The 17,361-nt window shown below is 40.2% G+C and overlaps 1 protein-coding gene across 3 annotated transcripts; it reads right to left on the bottom strand.

Annotated features, from left to right (window-relative positions):
* Positions 1-2,873: 2,873 nt before the first annotated feature.
* CCDC125 (coiled-coil domain containing 125) lies at positions 2,874-16,829 on the bottom strand. 3 transcript variants are annotated; one of them, XM_080972810.1, is made up of 12 exons: positions 16,672-16,829; positions 13,627-13,987; positions 11,942-12,000; positions 11,448-11,534; positions 11,009-11,086; positions 9,079-9,164; positions 8,899-8,981; positions 7,793-7,908; positions 7,050-7,157; positions 5,487-5,661; positions 4,042-4,175; positions 2,874-3,936 (listed from the first exon to the last, which is right to left on the bottom strand). In XM_080972810.1, the coding sequence occupies exons 2-12, from the start codon at positions 13,946-13,948 to the stop codon at positions 3,595-3,597; spliced, it is 1,590 nt and encodes a 529-aa protein (XP_080828936.1). In that variant the 5' UTR covers positions 13,949-13,987; positions 16,672-16,829; the 3' UTR covers positions 2,874-3,594. The 3 variants fall into 3 exon arrangements, with proteins under 3 accessions (XP_080828936.1, XP_080828937.1, XP_080828935.1); XM_080972811.1 differs by having other exon boundaries at positions 13,627-13,924; XM_080972809.1 differs by having other exon boundaries at positions 13,627-14,041; positions 16,672-16,828.
* Between the last annotated feature and the right edge of the window lie 532 nt (positions 16,830-17,361).

Here is a 17,361-nt window from a genome sequence, read left to right as displayed (position 1 = left end):
ACACGCATAAAGCTTAATGTGCACAAGTATTCCTGGCATCTTTGTTGCATAGCTGTCCTCCTATGCTGAAGACACACCTTATTAATTACCTTGATCACCCAAGTTTAGCTGAATGTTGGAAGATTTAGGACATAGCACTATGGAATTTGCTCCCACAAAAAAAGGATTAGACAAATGCACAGAGAATAAGGTTATTCAGAGCTACTAACCATGATGACTATGTTCTGTGTCCACTTTTGGGGGGAGTATGTAGTAGCTCAATAGTAGCAGGTGGTAAACATCACAAGTGGGCAGAATGCTGTTACACTCAGGTCTTGTTTGTGGGTTTCCCATAGGCATCTGGTTGGTCACTTTGAGAACAGAATGCTGGACTAGATGGGCCATCGGTCTGATCCAGCAGGCTCTTATGTTCAGTGCTGCGAAACATAATTCTAAATAAATACATTGTGTTCTGAACAAACTGTAGCAAATATTACTTCTTCAACATACCAAAATATTACAGAATATTTTGGCAAACTCTCAGCTTGGGAGTGTAAATTCATTAATATTCAGCTTTAATTGTTTGCATTTCTGTATGACTGAAGTGTTGAAAGGGAGTCATGCCTAATTACTTAATCACTTCTCCCAAATAATTGTTTTTGTTTACAGCAGCACATCCTAAGCCTTCAGGCTTGATAATCTAATCTAATAGTCAGAATTATGTTAATGTTTGTGAAAATATTTATTTGCTTTTAATGGCTTTTGGTAAAATAACATCAGACGATGAAGAAACCATCTGTTTGCAGGTTACACTCATGTGCAATAGAAAACTTAAATTAGTTTTTAAGATGCACAGTGCAGTATTTCAAGGTCATAATCAGTTTTAATTGCCAGCAAATATATTTTAATAATTTGAATTTATTTATCTAACAAAAAATATAGTTTGATTGTCGTAAAGACAATAAATATTAAAATTATAAATAAAACATGTAAACAATTTAAAACATTTTAAAATAATTAAAATGAACAGTAAAACACATCAACGTTTGGATAGGTTTGCCTAAATACAAATGTTTTAAGTGGGTACAGTAAAGAGTGCAAATCAACATATATTGATAAACTGAAGGTGTTAGGCAATATGTAGTCTGAAGATTGTATTAAGAACAGGAGCTGAAAATTAGGGGTTTAGATTACTAGAGTGCTTATCTAAGGCAACTGGGACTATGCAGAGCAGGGATTTTAAAAAAATAAAGGCAAAATGATTTAGGAGGAAGTGGAATTGCCCCACTTGAGAGTTCAAAGAACTTTGTGACTAAGAACTGTCTAGCAGTGGAAACAGACTCCCAGAAGAGGTGGTGGACTCTCCTTCCTTGGAGGTTTTTAATAAGATGTTAGATGGCCACCTGTCATTTAGTTGGCATTCCTGCACTGCAAGGGGGACTGGATGATTCCCAAGATCCCTTCCACCTCTACGATTTTTGAATGATAACCAAGTCTGCACTTAAATCCCTTCTGCAAAATACTAATATTCTGGCAGCATCCTGTGCCACTACAGATGCATATGGCTGACTGTCCCTCCTTAGAAACATTGCAGAACAGTTAAGTAGAAGGGCTATTATGGGCCCCTCCCTCCCCCCAGCCTGAAGTGATTAAGTGGAGGAACAGGTTGCTCCTGTTTGTGAGAACGTGGCCTTTGTTTCTGTTGTTGCACCAGTTTGCAGCAGATGGGCCCTGAAAGGGAGAGTATCACCATTCACTTTTCATTATACAACAAGTAATTTATGCAGACACCTGCTTTTTTTTTTTGGAGAAATCCTCTGTAAGTTTTCACACTCGCCAGCGATAAGAAGAGTATTATTCTGGGTGGGTTCCCCCCTTTGTATCCTCTCAGCACATACAAATAATGAGTGAAGACAAACAAGACATTTTGTTTAGTTCACAACATTTGGCTGCTGCCGAAGAGCTTTCCCTGTAGTTTGTTTGTCACAGTTACAGGGACAAATTGGAACCAGTCCTTGGCTTTAAGATCTACAGCTGCTCTAATTACATCTAAATGTGCTTGTTAGTCCAGATTAAAATGGCAGCAGGAGACCAGAGCTTTAGGCTCCAAAAGAAAACAAATCTAGCTTCAAAATTAAGACTGCTGTGTACAAGGGAGCATGCAGCAGCTTTTATGGTGAAAATTGGCTTCAAAAACCTGATTTGTACAACTGCCAAAAGCTGTGGGTTTATCCACTCTGAAGTGCTAAATGTGATTTGTTATCTAAATGTGTGGCTGACTTAACATTGTAGCTAATATCTTAAATCAGGGGTCAGCAACCTTTTTCAGCCATGGGCCAGTCCACCATCCCTCAGACCATGTTGGGGGCTGGACTATATTTTTTGAGGGGGAAATGAACGAATTCCTATGTCCCACAAATAACCCAGAGATGCATTTTAAATAAAAGCACACATTCTACTCATGTAAAAACACCAGGCAGGCCCCACAAATAACCCAGAGATGCATTTTAAATAAAAGGACACATTCTACTCATGTAAAAACACACTGATTCTCAGACCGTCCGCGGGCCGGATTTAGAAGGCGATTGGGCCGTATCCGGCCCACGGGCCTTAGGTTGCCTACCCCTGTCTTAAATTAAGGCCACTTTAAAGTCCCTAGCATGTAAAAATGTTACCCTTCCCCAATTGGGGGAGGGATTTGTTCACCTTAATACATGTGACTATATCAAAATGAGGGGTGTATGAGTGCTAAGGATGCTGTTCTGTCAGCACAGGATTTATCCTTGTACAACAAAATCTCCCCCCCAATCTGTTCTGAAGGTTTCCCAAGCCTCCAGAGTAAATTTGGGGGCAGTGGGATGTACATGAGGGGAATTGTCTCTTTACACTAGTGCTAATCCTTGCATTCGCACTTTTATTTAGCTGAATACTGCCCATAGTTTTGACACACTGTTAAATTATAAATGACATTACTTAATTTTTAAAATAGCAGGGAATCAATTAATTTATGATCAGCAGAGGAAAAAATTGTACCCAACATGCTAAACCATACATCAGAACTGACCCACTGAAATTAATAGACTTAAAAGTCTACTGATTTTAGTGGATCTAGTCCCTATGTATGTATGTGGATACACAACCCAGAATCTCTTTATCTTACAGTAAACATTCTCATAGCATAGAAGTTCGTTCATTTGATCATGAAATAGTGCTTTCAAAAATACATCTGCCCCCAATTCCATCATAGCATAAAATACACAGGCATTACGTACAAGCAAACTATTTACAAATACCTACATTAAGTGTATAAAACACATTCAGGTTTTTTTTTGCAATTATTTTAATTGGTGAAAAATGCTTAAAATCACTCTAATAAAAAGGTTCCCTGAATTATGATGACAGAATTACAGCCCAAACCAGGGGCTCTGTTGACACACAAGAACTTCTGCATGTTGACTTCTATGTATCACAGTGATACCTGCAAGTCAATTGAAAGCCCATCCATGCAAGCGCATATGAATCTTAAATAAGTCTTGAGCATTAAAGAGGTGTGTTGCCTCTGTCATCCCCGCCCCCTTCTAGACTCTACCCTCCCCTGTAGAGCAGTCAGTATTTTCAGTTTTGATCAGCTGCTTCCTCTGTTGAATGCACATAATTTTCTTCAGGTGTTGGGGAACAAGAACTTTTTGACGTACAGTTCAGCATTCTGGTGGGAGATGTGTGGGAAATAGAGCAGGAGCAATCTTGAGCACCGCATGTCTGGCAACTCGAACACACAGGAAGAGCTGACTTTGGGGGCTCTGAATCATCTTTGCACTGATTACTGCTAAGAGCAAGCTCTTCTGAAAATTTGCTTTCCTTATTTTGCTGCAGACGATCTTCTTTCTCTTCCAGGGCACGAGCAAGCATATAACTAACTTTTCTTTGATGGGCCAAAGCTTCCTCCTTATCATTCATCTGTAAAAATCAATAAAAAATAAAAATAAACAGTGTATATTTATTTTTACAAAGATAAAAGAACACCATTAATATGCCCTCTATGAAGCCATACAAGTTACCAACCAAGTCTATCAGCATCCTAATGATTTCCTGTGGATTATCCAATTCTTCTATTTTCTTGCTGTCAGTGCCGGAAGCAAGCATGCCCATCAACTTTCGCCCCAAGCTTTTCCTATTCCCTTGAAATGTGAAAGCACCTGAGGGGAAAAAATAACATTCACATTTAAGTCCTGATCTTTGAGACATTCTAAACAACAACCACCTTTTTAAAGTCCAAATAAAATTAAGCCTAAAACTAATATACCACTGGAAAACTGAGGCTGTTACCAAACGAAAATAAATGGCGTACATCTATAATCCAGCTTCCAAAAGTACACATGCTTTTTGGTGGTGACTGCTACACTTTTAATAGACAAAATAATAACCAGCACATATAGAACAAAAAGAATAGAGCAAAATGTTCTGCAGTTAAAGTGAATAAACAGAGAACAGTGGAGTGCTAGTAATGAAGGCCAAAATATGCTGATCTTAGATAACATGTTTTGAATCCTCATTCTAAATTAGTTATTCATAGTCTGTTACAGGGATAGCCAATGCGGTGCCCTCCAAATGTTGTTGGGCTCGGACTCCCATTAATCCCATTTGGCAAAACCAAAGGCCAGGGATGATTGGCGCTCCAAAGGTTGGCTACTCCTGCTCTACTATTAAGCTCCAATGTCCTATCAGCACCAGAAAGGCAATAATACAGGGGTGAGAAGAGAAGAAATGTATGCAGGTGCTCGAAAGAGAGAGGATAAATTGCAATAAACTGGGAGAAAATTATATGAACTCCAAAAAGGAAACAGACTGTTTATTACTTTAGTTCACTCACTGGTGGATGAATCCTCTCCCATCATTCAAAATACTCATTTTTCAAAGCAGATTGCAATCATAAGATCACACTTTTATCATATTGAATATCACCACATGCAAATTATACATGTGCCAGAAAAATGCTTCCTATGGTCTTTTAACTTGACATTTATTTTATTGGACATAATCCAGCATATTTAACACCACCACCACCAGTTTGGAGAGATTACTCCATCATTTTTCATAGCTGTCTCCCTGTAAAGACCTTTTCCCAGATAATGAATAAGTGAGATTCAGAAGGCTTCAAATTAAGATATCCTCAACTGAACAAGACCATTGTGTTTTGAGGTGATATATAAAAGTTCTCTCTTTGATGATGTTATCTGTGATGGCTCATTGATCTACTGCTCTTCATGAGATGAGCCGTAATCAAGCAATTAACATGCATGAACCAGCCTTAAATTCTCTTGGTAGGGACTGCTTTGCCACTCTGTATGCATGCAGCATAGTTAGCTACTATGAAATTCAGGCCACCAAATGCATGATGTCAAACAGTAGGTTTTAGGTTTATTCGAATAGGTTTTATACAAAACAAAAACTGCAAATTCTGGGCTACTTTCAGTACCACTGAGAATCATGCACATGGAGAAAATTACCATCGTCTTTTATGTTTTTCCAGTTGAATCGTTTCTTGTCTTTTCTGCAGATCTTATTCATCTGTGCGAGTCCCAGAGCCTGGTCCCTCCTCCGCATCAGTTGCTGCTCAAATGCAATTCTGAAGGCATCTGCCATAATATATGCTTCTTCTTTACTCTTCTTCAGAAGCTCAAACTATGTTGTTGTTTTTTAAGATTGAGAGAAGGTTCAGATGATGTTCAAAAAAAGAGTGAATGAATCCACATTTTGGAGCTTTTTTAGTCATTCTGTCCCAGTACATTGGTATAGCAACTGCTTCCCCAAATGAAGTAGAGCTATACACACACACAGTCACTAGGTGACCAGAAAATTTAATTCTAACAATTGACTGGGAAAACCTCTAGTATACTCTGCCACAGGATTGACATTTAACAACAAAACCCATAATAAAAATGGCTGTCCACAAATGGAGGCACTTTGTTCTTTTTTTACCATGGAACTGGGCTACACCTTGTGCTAGGATGCAGAATCAATGGTCAGAGTACTAGAGTTGCTACAAAAATAAGTATCACCCACTGCTGCTCCCTATAAAATCCTCCTGCTTAGGCAGCAAACACACCCAGACTTTTTCTCTGTGTGGAACAGTAACCAAGAAAGCCGAGACAGACAGACTTCTAGAAATAATTATTGGCTACCAAACCTCTCCTAGTTGCATGAATGGATTTCATCATTTAGCCTAAAGAGGGCTGCACAAAGAAAATGAGATGTGCCTACAAGAAAATGGCATTGATTCAGAACAAACTTCTTCCATTAGAGAATGGGTAGGCAAAGTAAGGCCCACAGGCCAGATCAGGCCAAATTGCCTTCTGGATCCAGCCTGCGGACGGTCCGGGAATTGCTGTGTGGATCGCCAGCGTGCACGTTCTTTCCCTCTCCCTCACATGGCGGCACCTCAGCCTCCTCCCTCCCTCCTCCTGGCTTCTCCCTTCCCTGCCTAGAGGAGGAAGGGGGCTGGGCTTTGTTGATGCCAGCAGCAGCAGTGTTTGAGCAGCCGCCATTTTAAGCAGCCTCTCTCCAGAGCCCTTTCGCGTTCCGCTCATTGTCCTTCTGCCTCTGCCACTGCCGCCAGCCCCTGCCGCTTGCACGACACAGGTAAGCAGCCACCAGGGCTCGTGGTGCTCTTGCATCATCCCCCCCCCCAAAATATAGTCCGGCCCCCCACAAGGTCTGAGAGACAGTGGACCAGCCCCCTGCTGAAAAAGTTTGCTGACCCCTGCATTAGAGCAAGAAAGATCCATCTTTGGATCCATCCCATTTTGTTTTCATAGGCTACCCTTGTCTAAATATACTCTTATGCATTGGGCCGCTAATACATATACTTGTACATATATAATATATAATAATAATAATACAAGTTTTAGATATCTGTCATCATAAAAAGGAAAATGCACTGACATATCAGCTGCCTAAACACTGTATTTTTAAGCTTGCATCATTTTGAACAACTTCACACATGACAAGTGCCTTCTACACATCTTCATTAAAAGGGACAACAATGCTACTTTCAGTCCAAGCATAAATACCTCTTGTTTGAGCTGAAGCAGTTGTTTTCGAGTCGCTGCTGACATTTTTGCACAGGAGCATGGCTCTCCCTCAAGACCACTGCAAGTGCAGGCTCCAAGTACTGCCAGCTTCAAATTCAAATGCACACCATTCCATTATTGATTATTATTATTATTTTACAAAACACAGAATAAGGGTAGACTTCTACATCTTCATACAAGTTATATTACTGGCTTGGATCCAGAGCGGCCCTTTAGAACAGAAGGACTGCTTCCATTTCCAGAAGTTACTACAATCTAATAGAAGCTCCCATTCATGAAAGGTAGAGACGATTTTCTCTGATTCCCCTTCTGTCTCATGCACCTTCTTCCAGAGTATCCTCCAACTCTCATTGGAAGATTTTCAGGTAGTGTAGGTGGGGATCAACGAAAAATCACCTCTCACCTATCCCCCACCCAGCCCCAACATTCCATTACTGTAACTAAAATCAGTATCAAACTCATTATGAGCTCTTGGGCTTTTCTATTTTCAATTTCTCCATTTCACAGCTCGAAAAAAGTTGTAGAAGATCAGCTTGGGGCAGACTGGTCTAGGAAGAAAGAGGGCGCGAGCAATGGTATTTCATGAAGTGGATAAGATCCCAAGTCCAAATGGAGGAGGGAAAATAGTAGCCGAAAGAACTGAAGCCTCTGCCCTTCCACTTCATTCTTAAAGTAACTGGAATCAGCAAAAGACTCAAACAAAGCAATTTTAATATACACACCTCAAGTCCTGTTATCTCTGTAAAACCACTCTTGCTAAGGGACATGTTCTCCTGAACAATCTTCTGCTGTTTTGCATCTAGGACAGCGAGAATCTCCAAGTGCTGTTGTTCCAAAACTGTAAAATTAAATATTGAGCACGGAAACAGTTTGTGAAATTTCCAATCAGCTTGTTTTGCTTCAAATCCTCACGTAATTTTCAAATTTAATAGAGTTTGATTCTTCATTTCCTAACTTGTGGGGTATTCACAAAATAAAGGAGCTTAATTTCTGAACAAAGAGCTCAAGCTCACCTACAAGTTTATGTTGGAAGCTTCCCTAGTCTCAGATTTTGTGGAATTGGTTGAGGTCACACACTAAGGAGGAAAAGGCTCTTTACAAAGCACTAGTTTTATAATCTCATATATTATGGACTGAAGATTCTGCATTTGAAGCAGGTTCAAAGCTGTGGTTTACTAAACTATGCTGAAATTATGTGTCAATAAGTGTTACCAGTGGCAATATTAAACACTGAGAGCCAGTGATGGTGTAGTGTCTTAGAGTGACAGATTAGGACTAGGGAGATTCAGGTTCAAATCCCTTCTCAGCTATGAAGCTCAATAGGTGACTTTCAGCCGTTTGCCATCTAACCTAGGCTACCTAGGTGAGTACATGATGATGCTAATCTTATTGCTACTTCATCAATGCAACATGCAAAATCCTAAATTCCAGTATATTCAGTGGGTAAGAATGCATAATTTCAACCTTATGCTTCTAAGCGTGACATGATGTTCAAATCAAGAGTACAAACAAAAGTTTAAGACTAAGACATTATGACTAAATGATTTGAAGAACTTTACAATTATATGTTTTAACAACTTGCATTTAGGAAAATACATTTGTTTAACTTACTCTTGGAATATCTTGTTTCTTTTGTGACTTACAATGCAATGGCCTTTGGCTAAAAACAATAAATACTGAACTAATATATTCTGCATCATGGAAAGTTAAACTGAACACAGTACACTTTTCAAAAAAGATTAGTCTTTGCTTTTTTGCATCTAAGATGAAGGTGAGAAACACAATTTCTTTTAAAGGGAAAGAACTGAAAAAGGTGGAGCATACTTACATTCATTTTCAGACTTTAGTGTTTTAACTTCATCAGTTTTCAATTTCAGTGTTTCATTAAGTGCAGCATTTTCACAATAAATTCTGTTGACAATGGCAACAAATGACATGTTTTTAAATCATACCTCAAACATATGCTTCTATATATTGCAAAACTGAGGTATTACTTTGGTATATATACCTGTCATATTTTTCTGCCCAAGACTCTTCTGTATTTTTGAATTTCTCCTGATTAATTTTTATTTCCCACTGTAGAACATTTATTTCCTATAAACAGTAAAATGTTAATATTAGAAGAAAGCAGGACAATATTCCATAATTTGAACATTATACTCTTAGTGTAGTGAAGATGGATCGAATTCCCTCCTACATCCCATAACCACACTGCACAGATTTATTCTCCAAGATCATATAATTTTGCCTTAACTTGGCAAGAAGCAGCCAGTGCACAACTGGCAATGTTTGGAAATAATTTATTGCAAGTAATCACCTGGTTCAGGGACGCAGGTGGCACTGTGGGTTAAACCACAGAGCCTAGGACTTGCCGATCAGAAGATCGGCGGTTTGAATCCCTGCGATGGGGTGAGCTCCCGTTGCTTGGTCCCAGCTCCTGCCAACCTAGCAGTTTGAAAGCACGTCAAAGTGCAAGTAGATAAATAGGTACCGCTCCGGCAGGAAGGTAAACGGCGTTTCCGTGCACTGCTCTGGTTCGCCAGAAGCGTCTTAATCATGCTGGCCACATGACTCGGAAGCTGTACACCAGCTCCCTCGGCCACTAAAGCGAGATGAGCGCCGCAACCACAGAGTCGGTCACGACTGGACCTAATGGTCAGGGGTCCTTTTACCTTTAATCACCTGGTTCAAAAAGCCAACCACAAGTCAGCTTGCCTGTTCTGCTGAGCAGTAAGTACATTCCAAACACCCCTGGACTGTGGACTTAGTGCTCTCCTGTTCACTTTTCTTGATGAAATCTAGGATTGCAGTCAATTGTTTGTCTAAAAATACTGAGTCAGCAACTTTAGATAACTACTGATGAAAAACAAAATGTCTAGGAATGTTCTATGTATCCACACATTCATGCAATCAGTCTACTGCATTAATGTGAAAATCGATTTTCTAGTTTTCACTATTGTGGAGAAAAACTTGAAAATCTGTGGGCACAGTGTTCGCTAAAAGAGAAGAATCAAACAGTTCTTCCCATGGAATAAAAACTCTGGGCTCTGAAATCTCCCAATTATCCAGACACATCTTTTCCAATAAGTATTCCAGCAAACTATTACAACTGTACTAAATAAAATATTGTAAATAAAAGGCAAATCAACAAAGATGTGCAGTGCAGCGCCATGCATATTTAGTGAGAAGTAAATTGCAGTGTTCAGTGGATCTTTTTGCCCAGTAAGGACTGTAGTCTTAAGCATGCTTAGTCCATTGAAATCAAGTATGTTTCAGAATTTTGCTTTAGGGCTGCAATCCCATACACATCTCAGCTATTTATTTATTTTTTAAATGATATTTATTGAAGTTTCACATGAAAAGAGACATCTTAATAAAAAAAAGAAATTTAAAAAGAAAAAGAAAAATACACCATACAAAATACAAAAATAAAAAATAAAAAACAGTTAAAAACAATTCCATCTTTTCATCCCAACTTTTACATTTACTTATTTCCCGGACCTCCTCATACCTCCCTCTTTTGTATTCCAATTCAATTTGTTTGACCAGCAATTCCTTTCCCTCCTTTTTAATCCCAATCCTTAATCTTAATATAATATAACATTAAATTTTAACCTATTAAAAGCCAATTTTCCATTTCTTTTAACTTTTTTTTTTTATCCTAATCCTTAATCTTGATCTATATATAACTTTAAAGCCTGTGCAGCTAGAAGCCACTTAATTTCAATCCAACATCACTCTAACATTCTTTAATTTTGCAATATTTCTGTAAGTAATCTTCCAATTTCTTCCAATCTTCTTCCACCGACTCTTCTCCCTGGTCACGGATTCTGCCAGTCATTTCCGCCAATTCCATATAGTCCATCAATTTCATCTGCCATTCCCACATCTCAGCTATTTTTGCCCCTCTTCAGAGAAAGAATAAGCTATAGTCTTACCTTTTCTAAAGCTCTCTTCTGCTGCTCTGTTTTTTTAAATACCGCTTTAGTATGACAAGTGGCTTTATCCAGCACTGCCTGAGAAATAAAAATTTTAAAAGCTGAACTATTATGTCTCGCATAATATTATGTCTTGCAGCTCATACTAAAAGTGAAAACATATGTATCAATCAGTGGCAGACTTTGAGCTCTCAAATTTCAGAGGCTCCCCACTGCCTCTCACACTCTCACACAACACTGTTATGGCGCCCCCTGCAGCGCAAACCCAGTGCATCTGAACTGGTCATGCTACCCTAAAACTGCCTCTGCATCAATTAAGGAACCGGTCACCAACATTAACAGTGAAGAACAGCTGTCTCATTTGCATAACAGTACATGTACAATTTGAAAAAGGCTACATTACAAATTTCATGTAAATTAATATATATTAGTAAGTTACCATGCTCTGCAGAATTTTTAGTGCTTGCTCTTTGCCTTCAAGTTGTCTTTGAGATGCTTCCAATTCAACTCTTAAAACTTCTATTTCCTGGGTACGAATAAAGTCACGTTGAGTAAACAAAAATATTGGGCATCATACAGAGACTTTCTGCTATGTGTGGATGGTACACCCGCTTGTGTGATTGGAAGGATTTCTCCCTCAGGCTGCAGCCCCATCGCCACACCATCTCCCACACTGTTCTGGAGGGTTCCCTGGCCAGCAGGAGAGGCTCCTGCTTAAACCATCAACCAAGGCGGCTTCAGTGCCATAACCAGGCCTAAAGCCAGACCGAAATGGATCCAGAAAATCCACTTCCTCCAAATATGGGTGAAGCTGGACTTCTACTACTCTCTCAACACCTTGCCCCATATTTGCTATTGATTCTGGGTCTAGGGACACCCTATTAATGAGAAAAATAAGGTTCCAAATTAAGTCTTGCCAAGACAGGCACTTACCTCTTCAGCTTCTTGAAGGTGTTGTATTAATTCTTCATTTGATGCCTCAGAGTTAGTTTCTGTGTGCATTCATAATAGAAAAAGTGTCCTGGTTTGAAACTAATAGGATGGCATGCTTATTTCTAAGTGCTTATTTAAAATGTAAAAAAAAAAACTTAAAAAGCACCAGCTGTTTCTCAAAATTATGTTTGGTAATTTGCCCTCCCCTTGCACTTTTATGTAATAAGCATTTAATAGACCACTTCTTAAGTTTCAAGCAATAGCATCTGATTGTTGGAAGGAGAGAAAAAACCCACACTGGGCATCTCCCAATGGGGTGGGGAAAAGGATGCAAAAGAACTTTAGATCAAAAGGTAAAGTTAAATCAACACTAACTTATTTAATGGCTAACCACACATTTGTTTGTCTCCATGCTGAGCTATCCAGCACATGAGGTTCGGTAAAGCAGCCGACTCAGGCAATGAAGACAAAAGAGATGGTTCTCTGTCCACACTACTGCTTCCAGAAAACACACACACAGCCTGGCTCCCACCAACTTTGGTGAGAGCTGCAGTGTTCTAGCAGCAGAAGTGGTGAGGGCTGAGCTCATTCAGCAGATGGGGCAGGAGGCGGCAATTCCCGGTTTACCTCAGGTGGCAAAATGGGATGGGCCATCTATGTCTCCATGCATGTGTGGAACTATGTTTCAAGAGATGTATAAACAAAAGAAAAACCTGGGACACATGTACTCTAATGGAGATTCCTTAAAATAAAATAAAATAAAAGTAAAACTGAGGTGGGGAGGGGAGTTCACCAAAAGGCAAAGCATGAAAGTGAAACATCAGAGAGCAACTGACCTCTTTTAAAAAGGAACTCAATACTCAAAGGACAAATTTCAAAATAACTGCCTGCAACACTTGCACAGTCATAATCCATACAGAACTCCAACTTGCACTGGAAGCAATGGTTTTCTGGGAGAAGGAAACTGTATTTCCTCAGCAACATCCAGTTATTGTTTTGAATATTTGAAAAATGAGTTTCCTCCCCAAAATGGACTCTCACTCATGTTACAATCCAGTGAGAAGCTACTGTACACTGCGGCCTCAGAGATAAATGAGACTACATTAATCTCTTTCATGCTTGGAATCTGCAAGCTGGGCTACATCATTAGAAGCCTAGCACCCAAATGGCTGAGTCAACAAATAAGTGCTTAGTGTGCTGACTGATACGCCAGTCCCCTGTACAGCATTGTTTACAACTTATATAAAGCCTTAAATACTGCCTCATCTCCACTCTTGTGATCCACTGGAATATCTCATTTTTTACAGGAAAACTCGTAAAACAGTATGTCTTAACAGATGCAAGGTCTAATATTTTAAATTCAGTTATTATAGCTTCTATTTAAGTCAACATGTTTAAGCACACACAACTGGGTCAACACTATCCATCATACATATATCTTACATTCCTTATTTTTGTTTTGAACACCTACAGGAATAGGTGAAAAGCTCAGTATAACTGAAAATTTGAAACCAGCATTTTAGGTGGTGCAATAAACTGTTTCGCCTGCTGCTCTATATTTGTTGTTCTGTGGTACTTACATGCTTTTGAAGATGTTCATGAATTAAGTATCTTAATAGCAACATTTACATGCTGTATGAAGAATACTAAATGGTCCAAAAGTTTGGATTGAACTAAAACCTTACCAGAGCTGTTTTGTCGGTTGCAGCTACGAAATGCATTGATTCCCATTTTTTTGACCGACGTGTCATTCAAACTGTTACACCTTGAGCAACGGAAAACTGTTGCATCACATTCTTCTCCTTTTTTTGGCAGCATAAACGGACTGAAGCTTTTCCTTGCTGAACCTCTTCTAGGCATACCTGGGTGTGCGCTGAAGCTTTCTGGTTCATACATATCACTTTGCCTTCTAATGAGTCCATTTCCCAAATCTCCACATGCCATGTCATCATCTTCACCTTCTGAGGTCATACCCAGTTTGTTCTGCAATGACACTGCTTCACTCATTGGCAACACAAATAGCTTCTTATGTCAAGCTAGCGGCGCCTTTGTTTAATACAAAAGCTTTGTTTAAACACAAACACGTCAGGGAAAGTTGTGCTGGAAAATAAATTAATAAAAATGAATAATTATGTTATAACAAAACTAAAGATGTCTCGGTTTCTTTAACAGCCACTTCCGCCATCTCTAGACGGCAGCGAATAGTTTTTTTACACTGTGCTAAGATTTTCCTAAATAACCCATGCTTCTTGTCGAAAAGATTACTAATTACAGGAAACATTTCCTGCAAATTAAACACATGTATTGTTAGTACTGATTTCAAAGCACGACTGCAAAATAAGATTCCAAGAACTTAAAAGCATATCAGTGTAATCTTATGCCTTGCTGGCAGGACCATAAACACACCCAGCCACTTTGTTTACTTTAAAATGTAATAAAAAAGAAAGCATTGTTTAACTTACAATCCAACAACTGCAAAAGTCACATCAAGACCTATGTGGAATTGAGTTTTTGTATGAGATGTGCATATTACACTATGTTATTGCTTTCCTAGTTCTCTTTAATAGAATCCAGCCATTTATAACATCCTTACAAAGGAACTCTGAATACTTGGCTGCTTTTTTTTTTAGCAAATAATGTTAAGAGGAAGCATTTATAGAAAACCCTCTCTTCATTAAAAATGTCTTCTTATGCTGTTTTTGCACACAATTTAACTTTAGTAAACCATTTTGAATGTGTGCTGCTTGTTTTTAAGAAAATAAAATGGAACTTCTGTTCACCTACCCTTTAGAGACTGATTTAGACATAAATATAGTGATAGGAAGAGCTTGTCTTCTGCACATCCATTGTAAATATCACAGTATGAACCAAGGTGATAAGTAACATTGTGTATACATTGTCCCATAACGCTTATAATTTAGGCACACTTAATTTGGGAGGCCAGGGAAGGAGACTAGTTTGTTAACATGTAGTCTTAGTTGGTCTCTAAGCCGCTACTGGACAATTTTTTAATTTTTTAAAATTTATTTTGTCTGCCTCAGACCAACACGGCTACCTACCTGAATCTAGAAATATAGAATCACAGAATTGTAGAGTTGGAAGAGACCTGGAGGATCATTCAATCCAACCCCCTGCAGTGCAGGAATATGCAGCTGTCCCATACGGGGATCAAACCTGCAACCTTAGGGTTATCAGCACCACACTTGTATCAACAAAAAGCATTACGCACTGCTCATTTCTCATTAGAATGCCACATTGTTAGTTGAAACAACAAGCATTTTATATTTATCAAGTACACAATGAGCAAAACATATTTATCTGCAGGTATAGCTAGCAGGTGAGTGGCTGTGGCTCAGCGATAGAGCATCTGCTTTCCATGCAAAAGTTCCCAGGCTTCATCCCCAGCATCTCTAGGTAGGGCTGGGAGAGAGGCTTGTTTGAAATCCTGAACTGCTCCCAATCAGTGCAGACAATGCTGAGCTAGATGGACCTATGGTCTGACTCACTATAAGGCAGTTTCCTGATGTCTTAACATTCCATGGTAAATCCAATACAGTGGTACCTCGGGTTAAGTACTTAATTCATTCCGGAGGTCTGTTCTTAACCTGAAGCACCACTTTAGCTAATGGGGCCTCCTGCTGCTGTGCCGCCAGAGCACAATTTCTGTTCTCATCCTGAAGCAAAGTTCTTAACCTGAGGTACTATTTCTGGGTTAGTGGAGTCTGTAACCTGAAGTGTATGTAACCTGAAGCATGTGTAACCCGAGGTACCAGTGTATTGCAAAACACCCCTTATTGCTGCATAACTATACAGCAACAGGCATTTTATATTTATAATGTACACAGTTATAAGATTCTTCATATTTATGTACAGTTGTAGCTGGCAGAAAAGCCAGAAATGAATGGACCCAAGATTACAGAACATACCTTATCGCTGCAGAATCATATAATGGGTCCCCTTTACTTACTTTAGGGCTTCCCAGAATAAAGAACTTATCCTCCAATTATCTCTTTCATGGGTAGATCAGTTGACTAGAGTGTGATGCTTACAATGTCAAGGTTGCGTGTTCGATCTTGCCTAATGGACAGCTGCATATTCCTGCGTTGAAGGGGGTTAAGCTAGATGATTCTCAGGATCCCTTCCAGCTCTGTGATTCTATCTATCAATTATGACAGCACCTTAAGCAGCGCTTTCTCTTCTGTCCCCCCCCCCCTTTTCTTTAAAAAGCTGCATGCCCAACCAACATTCAACAGGTGCAGCTTTGAGCATCACTGGCGTCTCCATACAGGGCAAAACTGTGGTCTGCTGAAGGTCTCCCTTTGCCACCAATATTAAAAGGTACAGGAAAGAAAGGCAAGGAAAGCTCCCCGTCGGAGTTGCAGGGGCAACACAAAATCTCATAGGGCGCCTGAGCTGAGCGCACGCAGCTCCCGCCAACGCGAATTCTGACTAAAAAGAGAACGCGAAGCTTTACGAAGAAGTGTGCATGCACACGAAAGCTTACACCCAGAACAAACTTAGTTGGTCTCTAAGGACAATTTTTTTTATTTATTTCCTTTCACGAAAGAGCGCGTAGCACGAGCCTCCGGGGCTTCCCTTCGCGCCACATGCACAGAACCCCGACGCCCCACGGCTCGGCCCCTCCTCGGCCCCCCTTTCCCTCTCCCACGGGGCCGAGCTTTCCAGAGCTGCGGGCCTCCGCGCGCAAGCCAAGCCCGCCGCAGACCCACCTGGCCGGCGAGGCGAGCAAGGCTTCCTCCTTCCCTCCAGTCCAGCCGCCGCCCTTCCCGGTCCGTCCCTCGGTTCCTCCCGGCCTCCCTCCGGGGCAGGGCTTCACCTGCCCGCCTACCCCAACTAGCCCTCCCTTCCCCGCAGCTAGAGGAGGAACCTGCAGAGTCAAGAGTGAGCACGGTAATAGAAAAAGCTTGTTGCAAATACTGTATAAATCTAACTGGCCCATTAGTTTTTTAAGGTGCCGCCCGCAAACCTCTGTGCCGTTGCAGCAGGAAGAAATGGTACCTGACCCTAAGTTATACCCGTCTGCTGCGAGGCAGTGGGTTTTTTTGGGGGGGTGTATTTATTTCATTGCATTTTTATACTTTTTTCCTCCAAGGAGCTCAAAGGGGCGTACGAGGTTCTCCCCATTTACTCCCTCCCAACAAAGACCTTGTGAAGGCAGCGACTGGCCTAGGTCAGCCCTAGTGGGCTTCATGGCTGAGTAGGGATTTGAACCCCAGCCTCCCAGGTCATAGTCCAACAGCAAGTGGTTTACCTGGGAGGTCCTCATGGAATACCCTCCCCAGAGAGGCATATTTGGTGTCTATGTTCCTGTCCAAATAGTCTCAATCAGGGTTGCGTTTAGGTTTGATGGGGCCCTTTGTATGTCCAGCTGTCCTTTGTCAACAAATTGTTGCTGTTTT

Source organism: Podarcis pityusensis (assembly GCF_964106645.2).
Source record: "Podarcis pityusensis genome assembly, chromosome: 11".
Lineage (NCBI taxonomy): Eukaryota > Metazoa > Chordata > Lepidosauria > Squamata > Lacertidae > Podarcis > Podarcis pityusensis.
The sequence above is the reverse complement of the archived record's forward strand: the minus strand, read 5'-3'. Positions and strand labels throughout refer to the sequence as shown.